Source organism: Ursus americanus, chromosome 22, assembly GCF_024610735.1.
Source record: "Ursus americanus isolate L20-20 chromosome 22, mUrsAme1.1.p, whole genome shotgun sequence".
Classification (NCBI taxonomy): domain Eukaryota; kingdom Metazoa; phylum Chordata; class Mammalia; order Carnivora; family Ursidae; genus Ursus; species Ursus americanus.
In genome coordinates this window covers 50,415,148-50,429,066 of record NC_142148.1, presented here as the reverse complement: position 1 = coordinate 50,429,066, position 13,919 = coordinate 50,415,148, and the positions used below count along the sequence as shown (strand labels likewise).

General features: G+C 47.4%; 1 protein-coding gene and 1 long non-coding RNA gene across 5 annotated transcripts in view; one reads left to right on the top strand and one right to left on the bottom strand.

The window, feature by feature from the left end:
- LOC148108127 (ral guanine nucleotide dissociation stimulator-like) overlaps positions 1–6,501 on the top strand; it is a 32,756-nt gene extending 26,255 nt beyond the window's left edge. The window contains exons 5-10 of one of the 4 annotated variants that reach the window (XR_015721046.1): positions 2,412–2,574; positions 3,213–3,428; positions 3,796–3,900; positions 4,407–4,476; positions 4,805–6,030; positions 6,223–6,501. Coding sequence is in view for 3 of the 4 variants with exons in the window: in XM_087853833.1 (XP_087709959.1) it covers positions 2,482–2,574; positions 3,213–3,428; positions 3,796–3,900; positions 4,407–4,476; positions 4,805–4,854 (534 nt within the window). In the remaining variant the exon portion in view is untranslated. Of the gene's footprint in view, positions 1–2,411; positions 2,575–3,212; positions 3,429–3,795; positions 3,901–4,406; positions 4,477–4,804 lie in introns of all 4 variants that reach the window. The other 3 variants (XM_087853833.1, XM_087853834.1, XM_087853832.1) reach the window with 3 other exon arrangements.
- Positions 6,502–10,504: 4,003 nt separating this feature from the next.
- LOC148108126 (uncharacterized) lies at positions 10,505–13,676 on the bottom strand. The gene is made up of 2 exons (XR_015721047.1): positions 12,143–13,676; positions 10,505–11,618 (listed from the first exon to the last, which is right to left on the bottom strand). It is a non-coding gene; the product is annotated as an uncharacterized LOC148108126 (long non-coding RNA).
- Positions 13,677–13,919: the final 243 nt, after the last annotated feature.

The window sequence follows — 13,919 nt, the reverse complement described above, 5'->3', positions numbered from 1 at the left end:
TACTTCTACTCTTACAGAGGAATACCAGATGTCTGAGATGGAGGCGGAGTGTGTCTATACATATAGGCAATTAATGCATGGAATTTTGGAATAAACCATACAGGCCGTGTCTTTTTAATGGTGGTGTCGGATGGTGTTTCATAGCACTCTGTCCTCGTAGTAAGGATGATGAATTTATGAAGGGGCTGTGGAGGAAGAAAGAAGATGAAGGGGAGTAGCAGTAGTAGCAACAGGAATAATAATAATGGCTCGTGCTTGTATGTATTCTCTCTCTTCACCCTCTTGGTAACTTCTGAGTTACTATCCAGGTATCACAGACAGAAACTGAAGTACAGAGAGTCCATGGTGATGGGCTCACTCAAGGTACCTAGCTGAGAAGTGGGAAAGCCAGAAATCGAAGCTGGGCAAGTCCAGCTCCAGGCACCACACTAGAAAGACATATTCCAGTGCCTGCTTAGGCAAGGTAGAAAAATTCTGAGTGTTTCAGATGGGAGTCATTTTGGCTTTTTTTGTTTCTGGGTAAAAGTTGTTTTGAGACCTCGAGTCAGATCAAGGTGGAAAACATCAGTGGTGGTTTCTACTGGGGACAACAATTTGTCTTCATTACTGTTTGAAGGCTGTGACACAGTCTTGGGATTAATTCCCTTGTACTCCAATTTATTGTGTAAAGATTTTGAGGCAGTTCATAGAAGTACCTATAATACAATAGATAAAATGGGTAAGGACACTGGGGCAAATTTAAAGGGAGCGGAGTTGCCGGAGTGGTTAAGATGCCAGAATGCATGCCAGAGAGCCCTGTATGCTTGCTAGGGAGGGAGAAGGGGAGCAAGCTTAGATGTGACTCTGATCTTCACAGGGTTACAGCAGAGGATCACAGATTCCAAATGGGGAACATCGACAGCTTAGGTGATACATAGCTTTTCTTGGTCCTAAAACTTGGGAGGAGTTTCTTCTCCCAAGATGCATAAAGTATACATTGCTTGCTTTGGGTAGACTATAGCCTCAACAATAGCCTTATTATAGACTGTATCAGCTTTTCCTGTGTGACAGATCACCCCAAAACATAGTGACTTAAAGGAACAGCCAGTTGTTTAAATCCTGATTTTATGAGTTGGCAGTTTGGGTTGGACACAGTTGGGCAGTTCTGCTGGATTCCCTCCTGTGTTTGTAGTCAGCTAGGCTGTCAAATAATCAGCCAGGCAGCTCTAGGGTTGGCCAGCTGTCAGCTGGGGCAGTGATGGGGGGACTTGGCCACATACCTTTTATTGCCCAGCAGGCCAGCTCAGGCTTTTTTGGTGAGGTTTTAGGTTTCCAGGAGCAGCAACAGGGCAAGCCCAGATTTTCCAACGCATTTCAAATCTCTGCTTGCTCATTTTGCTAGCAAAGCAAGTCATGTGATGAAGCCCAGGGTCATTGTGGGAGAGGCCCACAGAGGATGTGGATGTGGGGAGGTGTGAACCAATTATGGTGATTACTTAACCATATAAACATGTCATTAATGGGACTGATTCTTATAATATCTTCGCTGCAGTCTGTGAGTGGCTGTATTTATTTATAGGAAGGTAAACAATCTGAAAAACACTGTTTATGGAATGATACAGAATGAATTCAATTATGTAATTAATGCCTTTGGCAAATATTTCCGATTGATCTATCATCTTGCTTATGAGGAGATAATGCTAAGTGAAATAAGTCAAGCAGAGAAAGACAATTGTCATATGGTTTCTCTCATCTATGGAACATAAGAACTAGGAAAATCGGTAGGGGAAGAAAGGGATAAAGAAAGGGGGGTGATCAAAAGGGGGAATGAAGCATGAGAGACTATGAACTCTGAGAAACAAACTGAGGGCTACAGAGGGGAGGGGGGTGGGGGAATGGGATGGGCTGGTGATGGGTAGTAAGGAGGGCACGTATTGCATGGTGCACTGGGTGTTATGCGCAACTAATGAATCATCGAACTTTGCATCAAAAACCAGGGATGTGCTGTATGGTGACTAACATAATATATTTTTTAAAAAATTTTTTTTAATTAAAAATAAAAATGAATTCAAATGTTCATTATAAAAATACTTGCCTTCTAAGCACTGGATTTGTGGAAACAAAATATACTCTCAGGAACCTGGGTGTGAAAACGACCCTTAGGTGGCAGCCACCAGCACATTACCTGTGCAGAAATCTCTGTCTCGGTCTCTTATCTCCTGTATTTCTCTTGGATCCTTGACCACTCATTTGAAATACTTGACCAGAGCTCTAGGAGAGGAAAGCAGAGAAGTGATACCTAATTTTGCAACAAGAGAAGCTGCCGATTATATACAGTTGGATTTATGAAATCTGCTGAGTAACACAGGCTGTGCAATGAATGATAAGGAAGTCAGCCTTTAGATTATTTTTCTTGACTTATCCTTTATCAGGCTGTGTTCTATTCTCCGAAAGGAGCCACCGTGGGGAGATCCTGTCCTCTCAGCTGGCGGAGCCACCCGGATGTGGCCGAGCCAGTGCGATCGAGGAGCGCCACCACATCTGGGGCACCAGGAGCTGAGAAAGCAAGAAATATTGTTCGCCAGGATACAACTGGTAAACGTTTATTTAAGTGCTTCTGTGAGGTCCAGTTGCTATCTAAGATGGATTTATAGGAATAAAATGTTTTAAAAGCTTTAAAATTCGACTCAGAACATAAATACATGGCCTTTTATTAAGTAGGATGTTTCCGTATCTTTTAATTGTCTCTTCTGTTCTCTTCAAATCTGTTTTTGATACTTATTTCTGAATCATTCATTGTGAAAAAGAACTTGAGCTGTCACTACTGAGTGAGATATATGTGCAAAACAGAGAAAATAGATATTTTGTTAGAAGCCTAAAACAAATAGATTCTCAGTAATCGCACAGCTGCATCATGTTGTTGAGCAGCGTGAATCTTAGTGTGGCGCTGTTCCAACACAGAAAAAGAGAATAATGCACATAGTTTGCAGGACTGGAGGGGGATATTGAAGTGCCTTGCTTCTGTTGGGAAGTGGAGCTTTACATGCCTGGAGCTGTTGTCCTTCTACCCTGTTCCCTCAGTGAAAAACAATGGAATGAAATCCACGGTCTCCACCCAGGCTCAGGCCAGATTCTCAACTCCCTGAGGTCCAGCTCTGACCTGTGACCCCTACGTAGGACATGCGTCTTGCATGGGAAATGGCTGGGTGAACCAAGGTCCCCCTGTTCTCTAGGAGCTGTTCAAGAAGCTGCTGCCCCATCAGTGCCTGGGCTCCGTCTGGTCCAAGCGCAACAAGCCTGGCAGTGAGCACCTGGCACCCACGGTCCAGGCCACTGTCACCCAGTTCAACTGTGTGGCCAAGTGTGTCATCACCACCTGCCTTGGCAACCCAAGCATGACAGCCCGGGACAGGGCCATAGTGGTGGAGCACTGGATCAAGGTGGCCAAGGTATGCAACGGGAAGCCCAGCCGAGGTGCTCTCCTGAGTCTCGGGCACTGCTCTTCCCTTGATCAGGTCTCAGGGTGGAAGGCCCTGGTCTTTGCCCTAGGACTGTGCAGTCCCTAGGCTCTTCCGTCCAGGGACATGCTGACCTCGCCTTGCGTGGCCCTATGCTGGGATGCTCCGTTTCTGCCTGGCTCCTTCCTTGGAGTGAGGTAAAATCCTCCTCCTCCTCTTGGCCTCACGTGTGCCCTTCGGCAGGTCCCTGGACAGCGGCTTCCTCCAGCAGGAGCACTTTCCCCTGAGGGGGACTGAAGCTTGAGAGCCAATAAGGTGCCGGCTCCCCACATGACAGCCCATTCTCTTCCCTCCCCAGGCCTGTCAAACCCTGAGGAACTACTCGTCCTTACGTGCCATCCTCTCGGCTCTGCAGAGTGTCTCCATTCACCGCCTCGAGAACACGTGGGGGGAAGGTTTCCAGGTGAGTAGGCCTCTCTCCATGGAGGGACCAGGATGGACGAGGGAGCTCCCAGAGGCTTGTCCTCTTCACCGTCAGGCAGCTTGGACCTTCTGGGAGGCGGAAACCCCGACCACAAGACCTGGGCTGGTGGGTGCGTCTCTCAGCCTTCCTGGTGAAGAGGCCACCATGCCTCCCACTTTAGAAATCAGTTTTGCCAAATGTCCCACACGGGGCTGAGCTGCATTAAATCTCTTCACGTGTTTCCTTGACAGCCACTAAGCTCTCTGCCCATTTGAACCCCAAATTGACCCAAACAGCGTTTCTCAATGAATATGGGAAGGGAGGCCCAGGACGAGCCACATGAGAGCTCCCTCCCATGTCCTACAAAGACCTTAGTGCTCAGAGGATCCCAGAAGAAACCCTCAACCAGGCAGGTTGACACTTTGGGGTTCTCAAAGAAAAGGCACTCGCACTCAACCCTGCCACATTATTCGTCCATTGATCCTGCCTCCCTTGCCTCTCTTCAGGAAGCCATTGAGGATCTTCCAAAAACTGTGCAGCAAGGACACCGCACAGGGCAGGAACCTGCTCATCAAGGTAGCCTGGAAGGTGCAGGTCTGGAAAGAGAGGAGGGGTGGGAGGGAACAGGGTCCTGAGTGGATGAAGTCGGGAATGGTCTGAAGCATTCCTTGGGGAGGGGAAGCCTTTGGCATGAATGTGGCGACAGCCTAGGTGAGGATGCCTTTGGCGGTGAGGGGGCAAGCAGGTGGTGTCCAAGCAGACTCCCTAGCCTTGACACCCTCTCTCTTAGTGTCGACAGCTGCTCCACGTGGTCACCTGGGGTGGGCCAGGAGGCTGGAGCTTTTTCAGGGGAGGGTCCTTGTGGGCAACAGAGAACAGTGACTCATCCCACTCTCCCCCTTAGGACACAGGGTGTCGTGCCCTTCCTTGGCACTTTCCTCACCAAGTTGCTGATGTTGGAAACCGCACTGGAGGTCTATCTGGAGGTGGGTGAGCCTGAAGATTGTGGGGGATGGACCAGAATCTGGACCTTTGGGAATAGAGCACCCCTGTAATGAGCCCTGAGCTCTCAGGACTTGGCTAAACTACCCTCATGACAGCCTCAGAGCTGCGTCTGTGAGGCCGGGGTCTCTTGCCCATCTCAGCGATGAGTGAGGCGAGACTGCAGTTAGGACATGGCTCCCGGTGCCCAAGACTGGTGAAGCAGCAGAGCTTCCTGAAGGCAAAGCTGCATGAGGTCTGTCTGAGTGGACCTCAGCCTCCCCCGGTGAGTTTGCTCGTGGGGAGAGAATGAAGTCAGGACCCTTCACGTCAGCAAGCACCTCCGTAGCCGCAGCAGCCCCTTCCTGCCTGAGGCTTCGGCCTCCCCTACTGTCTTCCGAGAGGGTGGTGCTGCAGGGTCCCGACCTGTAGCCAGTCCATCTGCCCCATGTCCTCCTTTCTCTGGACCCCAGAGCCTGGCCTAGATCGCAGGCCCGCTATCTGTGTATGCACGGCCCCTCACGGGTCCTGGCCATGGTGCAGCATGAGAAGGGATGGGAATCAAGTGCTCCTAAGAACCAGGGGCTGCATTCTGATGGACTTTGTCTGCATTCCAGGGGAATGAGATCAACCACCACAAAAGAAATAAGGTGAGCATATGTGGCGCTTCCCGCAGGGAAGGGTAGGGAGTGGGCTTCAGAGATGTCCCTGGGAAGAACATTGCTTGGCTCCATCCCCTCCACCTCACATTTCCTGGAATCCCTTGAGAAGAAAGCAGTGCAAGTCCCATCCCGTTAGGAGATGGGGACAGAGCATGGCATCCAGGAGGACTTCCCGGAGGAGGGGCTACTGATACTCATCTCTGAGAACAGGTGGAGACCGGATGAATCTGCAGGGAGGAGGATGGCCATGTGTGCCAGGACCTGGGATGGGTGCCTGGTCCCGCTGCTCAACCCTCACCAGACCCTGCAGCTCCCCGCCCCCCCCCCAGGCTCCCTATGCATCCTGTGCTTCTCTCTCTGCTCAGGAATATCAAGTCATGACGGACATCATGCTGCTCCAGGTGGCTGCCGAGAATTACACCCTAGAGCCCGAGGATCCTTTTTGGGCCTGGTTCCAGGCTATGGAGCCACTCAGCGAGGCTGAGAGGTGAGGCCCATCAGGAGCTGGGTCGGTGAGGTTCGGGGTGGACTCTTTCTGCTGGCCACTCCTGGGATCCTCCTTCCCTGGGCAGCCTCAGGCCTTGTTGCCGGGGTGCCAGACTCCAGCTGTGGGCAAACACTGGCAGGGACTCTTGAATGGAAGCTCCTGGGCAACTCACAGGTGTCCCTCTGTCCTTAGCTACACCCTGTCCTGCCAGCTGGAGCCCCGGTCCTAGCTGGTCAGCAGCACTCAAGAAGGAGAAGAACTGGCCGCAGTCAACCTCAGGACTGAGCAAGTGTCCAGTGGCCCTGCAGGGATTCCTTAGCAGCTGCCTATGGGCGGTCCTTGCGCCCTATTTTCTCCACACCCCTTCCGCCCATCTATTTCCTTATGTAGGGGGCACCATTTAGTTGTTTTAAATAGTACCCTGATAGATTTGCATGTTAGGAGAGTAAAGCCCTTGTTTTGTTTTAGAGCCCATGTGTGTGGTTTGGGTCTTTTACTTCCTGCAGTAATGGAAAACTTGCACAGACTCTCATATTCGTTCCTGACCTAGGAAATCTCCCAGAGTCATCAGCTCCTGTATGTGGGAGGAAGGAGAAGTGCCAGCCTTTCTCCCTAGCCACTGGAGGGCACCCCGAAATCCCCCTTATTCTGAGCACGGGTCCATTTCAGTCAATGAATTTGGGCAAACAGCAGAGATAGCCCCTCAGAACTCCTGAGATTTAGAGGTTGCAGGGACTTTCCCAGGAATAGCAAAAACCACTGAAAGTGGGAGTCTTTAAGACTTGTACGCCCCAGAACTCCTTCCTGCCCCAGGACTGGGGTTGCCTTTCTCCGCTCTAAGGCCAGGAAGACTGTGTCCTGCTTCTTCCATTGAGATGCTTTTTTGGTTTAGTGTTTGGTTTTGTATTGCCCCCGTATTTGGAACTTGTCGTATTGTAGTTCAATCTCTGGAACTGCATCAGCACCTAGTGGGGAAAAACACGGAAGGAGATCAAATCCTGCGTGTGAAGGGGACAAAGCCAGAGGAAGATAATTTGCAGATGGACTCAGGGCAGGCAGGACTTTCCAGCCTCAGTCTCCCCGTTGGCCGTTTACCAAGTTTGGAATCTTTTGGGATTCTTGTCAATGATCTCTGGATTCCCTTTCCTGCTTGTTTTGTGTGTTGGGAAAAGATGGGGAGGGGTACTTTAAAGGGCACACCTGAGCCTGGTTCCATGAACATCTATGCTGACCTAGGAGCCAGGATATCCAGCCTTCGTGCATCTCCTTATGCAGTTCTTCTGAAGCAGCAGTTCCCTCCAGGCCCCAGGCTCTGGGTCAGATGCACAATAGCTACTGTTCCCTGGCTGGCATCTGATGGATCAGGGATGGGCTCTTTCTTGCCAGGATAATGGGCCATATCCTTGACCAGAGAAACCCCACACTCTCCTTGCTGTCCGTCATGACTTTTAGGTACATGTTTTCTGAAGTCCATCATCTCTATTTCTTTTATAATATTTTTTTTTATTATGTTAGTCAGCATACAGTACTTCTCTAGTTTTTGATGTAAAGTTCCATGACTCATTACTTGCGTCTAACACCCAGTGCACCATGCAATAGGTGCCCTCCTTAATACCCAACACCAGCCTATCCCAATCCCCCACTCCCCTCCTCTCTGAAGCCCTCAGTTTGTTTCCCAGTGTCCATAGTCTCTCGTGGTTCATTCCCCCTTCTGTTTACCCCCCCTTTCTTCTTCCCTTTCTTCTCCTACTGATCTTCCTACTTCGTATGTTCCATAAATGAGTGAAACCATATGATAATTTTCCTTCTCTGTTTGACTTGACTTAGCATTATCTCCTCCAGTCCCGTCTATGTTGCAGCAAATGTTGAGAAATCGTTCTTTTTGATGGCTGAGTGATATTCCATTGTCACTAATATTCAACAGTTTACACACTCAGTCTCAGTTTGCACACTTACACTGACTTGTCCGAAATTAGGTACTCAGCCTGAGCCCCCAGACCTACTGGGTCCCCTGCACATTGAAAGTGAGCAGATGAGAAGCATCTCGCATGCAACTGGTTGCCAAAACAAAGCAGGGGCACTAAGCAGCCGAGTACATCCTGGCCACTTGATATCCATTCTAGCCTCTCACATTGCCCATCCCAGTGCTAGCATAACGGGCTCAGGAATGGACATGGTGACAAGGATGGAAGGCAGGGCCCCAAGACCTTCCCATTTCTTCTTTCAGCAACTATGCTCTGAGCGCTCAGCCTGTGCCAGGTGAGTTGATGGGCCCCAGTGCAGTCTGCAAATGGCCAAGTTGTTTCTGCTGTTCTGATGGAGAACACCTTGAAAGCAAGACGTGTGAAAGAACAGAGCAGATATTATACTCCAGTTACCAGCACAGTGTAGTAGGGAGGGCTAGGGAGTCACAGGAGAGGAGGGTCTGGAAGGCCTCCACATGGTGACATCTGCTGGTAGCAGATTGACAAGAGGGAGCAAGAGCTGCACACCTCTGGGAACAGTGTGTCAGGGAGAGGGCACCGCTGGGGCCAAATCTCTCAGACAGAAACTAGTTTGACCAGAGAAGATTCGGAAAGTGGCCAGAGTGGCTGGTGGAGGCTGGGAGGTGAGAACAAGAGATGGCAGTGGATGGGAGGGCCAGGTGCCGAAGCCTGGTCGACTGAGTTAGCTATCTGTTTGTCTCTGAGAACACTACTAGAAAGCTTAGCACTTCTGAAGCGTGATATTTCCTAGCTCCCAATTCGGGGGGGCCTGGAATCTCCGCACAGTTGAGACTGGGTGTTTCTGCCCCCAGGTCTCTGTGTGATGCAATCTGCGCCTCACCCGAGGCCCAACTGTGGTAAGATTTGCTCCCAAGTCACTGATGTGACTAATGTCAGGATTTAGCTCAGACTCAACAAAGTGGGTTTAAGCGAAATCCTGAATTTGAGTTCTTTTCTGCCTATTAGCCTGGGCACTCCCTAGGTTCCTTCCTCTGTGGGCCTTTATGTAGGGCAGTTCTAAACACCAGTGCTTGCTTCCCCAGTGCAGGGATACAGGAAAGAAAGGAGGGGAACAGAAGAGAGTAACAGGAAAGTGACAATGTTCTGTCATATTCTCTTGGTCAGAAACCTATTAGCAACCAGGCAGTGGATAGACAGGGAGGTATATAGCACGGGTGGGGATCCCTGGGAGCCACTGTGGAGTCAACGTGGTGGTATAGTCAGCACATTTCATCCAGACCATGAAACGGAGGTAAGCTTTAAAGTCGATGTGTGTTATGTTAACATGGGTTTGACTCCTGTGTGGCACTTAAGAGACAAAAAGAAAGAACAAAGAGAAAACAAACAAAAAACCAGTCTCAAATGTAGAGCACAGACTAGGGATGGCCAGGTGGGGGGATGGGTGAAATAGGTCATGGGGATTAAGAGTACACTTATGGTGCTGAGCACTGAGTAATGTACAGAACTATTGAGTCCCTGCTGTTCACCTGAAAGGAATATAACACTGTCTGTCAACTATAGTGTACTTTCAAACCTTAAGAAAAATCGGTCCTATGAGATCTAAGCTTAGAATACGCAGAGTTTCCTCATGAGGTCTCATCGGGCTGAACGTCAATCCACACGAAAGGTAAATGAAAATGTCCAAAGACAAAAGGACAGTCTGTTTCTATGGAAAGGCCAGGGCCCACCTCTGTGTTCACGTAAAAGGTAACGTCCTATGCTACTGGCAGTTGGAGCAGAGTTTCACTCAAGTCCTATTGGAGCGATGCTCCTCTGGTGTTCTCATTCTACTTGGTTGTGTGTCTTCACGAAGTAATTGAAATAACGATTCCTAACCTTTGTCTCGTGGATGAAGCAATATTCGACTATGGGTAGCCATCGAACGTTTGGAGCGGGAACAACTTTCGGAAAATATTTAGCATTCGTATCTCTCATCGTATTACAGATAAGGAAGCTGAAGCCCAACAAGGGCACCCGGGGAACAATAACACAGAGGAGGTTCTCCTGACACCTGGTTCAGGGTCCTAACTCATTGAGGAAGTGTGAAGAACGCCCAACCCTCCAGGGTCAATGGACATATCATTTGAACGTGTCATTTTTAAAGAAAAGTGAAATGCGGTCAAACATGGAAAGACAGAAAATAACATCCTTTTAAAGAAAATCCACTATGATCCTCTACACTGTTTCTTACGTTCCACATATGAGTGAAAACTGATGATAATCATAGGGGAAAGGAGGGAAAACTGACCGGGAAGCCATCAGAGACGGAGCAAAACCATGAGGGGCTCTTAAGCACAGAGAACAACTGAGGGTGGCTGGAGGGGAGCTGGGTGGGGGGATGGGGCAATTGGGTGAGGAGCATAAAGGAGGGCACGTGATGTGATGAGCACTGAGTGGTATATGCAACTGATGAGTTATTCAACACTACATCTGAAATAAGGATGGACTGTATGTCGGCTAATCGAATTTCAATAAAAAAATAACGGAAATCCAAGGTTCTGTGTTTTCTTGTTTTCAATACGAAAAATACCGGATGATTTCTTTTCTTCCCACAAGCAATGAAGGGAGCTAGCCTATTCAAGGTGAGGCAGTTTTCAGGGCATGCTGCCTTTTTCATTTCAACCCTAAAGAGACTTTCAAACATGCTTTCAGTTCCAGGCCTCTTGCCCTTCGAGTCCATTCCGAGCACCCTTGACAGGGTGGCAAAAACTTTGTTTCTTCAAGGTGGGTCACCTCAAGCAGGTAACATCTGTACTTGCCACAGAGTTACTACAGGTGTGCACCCTCCATCACTTACAAGTGCCTCTCGACAAGATTTCCTCACAGGCGGCATGAATACTGGTGGCTGATGGTTTTCTCTTTGATGACATTGATCCCATTTTTTCACTTGCACGATGACTGGGAGTCGGCTCTCGGTCTCATTCCTGGTGGTGATACAGCTCTCCAGCTCCCCCTCAAACATGTCCATCTCCTCTCTCCCAGAGAGGAACATGCAGAACTTAGGGACCATGAACTGGGAACACAGAGCAAACATATAAAGGTCTTGCCTGACTTCAGCTCAGCATAGGAGGGACATACTGTTCCCCTTTGGTTTGACCCCAGTGTAATTTAGTACTCTAACCTTCTTTGCCATGGACTCCAGACAGTGGCTCACCAAGATGGGAGGGATACGGAGTTCCTTGCAGACACGCCCACACACCACGTTCATCACCTTCTAGCATGTAAGACTATGTCCCTCATCTGATTAAGAAACTCTTCAAACGTTAATGGATCAGAGTGCAATGAAAGTCTAACTTGGAAGAAGGGCTGAGCTCGGGGATCCGTCCAGTCATATGTCTCACTGCTCCCATCATCCACATAGGTGCTGCACAAAATGGACAAGGTCCCATTTCCAGTACACAGCTCATGCTGGCCCATCATACATATTCCTATCCTCTTGCGATCACATAGAGTCATGACCCCATCATCATGCCAGTGCTTCTCCAGTTCATGCTGCTCTCTTACTCCACTAATGAACCTTTTTCATCTCGGAAGTGCAACCCAATAATATTCATTTTCATAGCTTCACAAAATAGGATTTGGCCGTGCTTTAATGCATATGACCTGCAAGGCACAGGATATAAAAGAAAAATAAATTCACGTACAGGACATTCAGAATACTTACAATCTTTGTGACTTTAAAGACATTAGCAATGAAGTAAAAACACAATCCACATGATGGGAGACCATATTTGCAAACTGTCTATCTGGCAGGGGCTCAATATCCAGAATGAATAGAGATCACATGAACTCAACAACAGACAACAAAATGAATGCAATGCGTGAATGTGCAAATTGGGAATAGGCATATCCTCAAAGATGTGCACGTGAAAAGAAATTTGAAAAGATACATCACTAATGTTAAGGGAAATGCAAATTATAAAAAGCAACGAGATACCATTTTACATCCTTTAAGATGACTCTTCCAAAAAAAAAAAAAAAAAAGCAATCAGAAGGGAAAAAAAGAGCAAGTGTTGGCCAAGATGTGGAGAAGATGGAAGCCTTATTCAATGTGTGTGGTAGGAATGTTTAACAGCATAGTTGTGAAATCAGTATGGTAGTTTCAAAAAAATGAAAATTAGACTTACTATGTGTTCCAGTAACTCCACTTCTGGGGTGTATACCCAAATTAATTGACAGCATGGTCTTGAAGACATATCTGAACACACATTTTCATGGCATCATTATTCATAATAGCTAAACCATGAAAGCAATCCAAGTATCTGTCGAGGGAGGAACAGATGTTGTATGTACACATATTGGAATAGCATTCATTCTTCAAAGTGGAAGAAGACATTGACATATGCCACAACATGGGTGAACCTGGAGGATATTATGCTAAGTAGATGAGTATTCATGAAAAGACACACTTTGACTTCACTCTTAGGACCTACCTAGAGTAAATTGCCAAAGACAGTAGAATGGTGTTGCCAAGGGCTGGAAGTAGGCGGTCATTGGAAGTTTCTGATTCATGGTATAGAGTTTGAGTTTTACAAGATACAATGAGATGTGAAGCTGGGTTACAGGGAGGTTGTTCAAACATATTAATGCATGGAATACACTTAGAATGTACTCCATGAACTTAATGGACTTAACGACATGAAAATAAATGTAAACTGCAAATACGGAGAAACGAACTCGGGACAATTTCGTCTAGCCATTTATATCCTTTCGTTTAGGTCCTATCTCAGACATTTTGCTTCAGCCATTTTCCATGAGGCGACTTTGATCAAACAAAATGTTCTCATTCTGTGCCCACTTGGAAGCTTACAATCAGAATTTTCCAAAACATGAACAGTTTTTTCAAAAGTTACTATCTGAGGTCACTTATTAAGACTTTCTATTCTTTGACAAATTGTTAAATGGAACAACATTTTAAAATTCTATTTCATCTGCTTTAATTTTAATTCACTGATTTTCAATTTCAGAATCGACTTTCTATGCCAATGGCTTGAAGATTTTAACCCCTAGGATAACCTACTGGCTTTCGGTTCTGCTGTTTTCAGTTTTGTTTACGTGACATTCTTTTTACCACGTCCAATTTCCTGATGCTCTCTATGAATATTAAAATATTTTTTTGCTCCAGTTGTTTTGATACATTTGACATACAGAACTGTGTATGTTGAAGATACCTGGCGTAATGATGTTCCTTTCGTATACTGTGAAACGATTGCCAGAATAAATTTAGTCCGCCGCCATCATCATCGCTAGAGATACAAAAATGAAGTTAAAAGAAAAGAAAGAGAGGTTTTTCTTTGTGATGAGAACTCTCAGAACTTGCTCTTTTCACACCTCTCCAATACACCATAGAGCAGTAATGAACTGTAGTCCTGGGGTGTACTGTAAATCCCTATTCCTTATTGATCTGAAACTGGAATTTGTACCTTTTGCCATTCACTCAATTCCTGTACCCCCTCTGCCCTCTGCTTCTGGTTACTTCAATCTGATCTCTTTTTCTGAGTTAGTCTTCCTCCTTTTCTCTTCTTTGTCTCAGATTCCACAGAGAAGGGAAAAATAGAGATCCTGCTCCTTTGCTCTGTGACTCTGCAAAGGCACTGCGTTGAGGACCCCCGAGAAAAGGCATGGCTTTCTTTGCTGGTGTGCCTGCATGGGGCTGTGCCACCAGAGCTGGAGAACTGGGTGCAGGGCGCTTCCTTGTCCATGGTACCTGGTGAGTTCTGCTGGAGGAACTGGAGCAGGAAGAGTCAGGCAGAGGCCATTGTGGTTGTCGCCCCTGCCCAGAAACAGCTTGAAAGTTTTAGTAGCATTCTGCAGTCTAGGTGCTTAAGAGGGGAGGTGGGCTCCAAGATCTTCTCAATTGTTCATTGAGTAACTACACACTGAGCACTGCCCTATGCCAGGTAT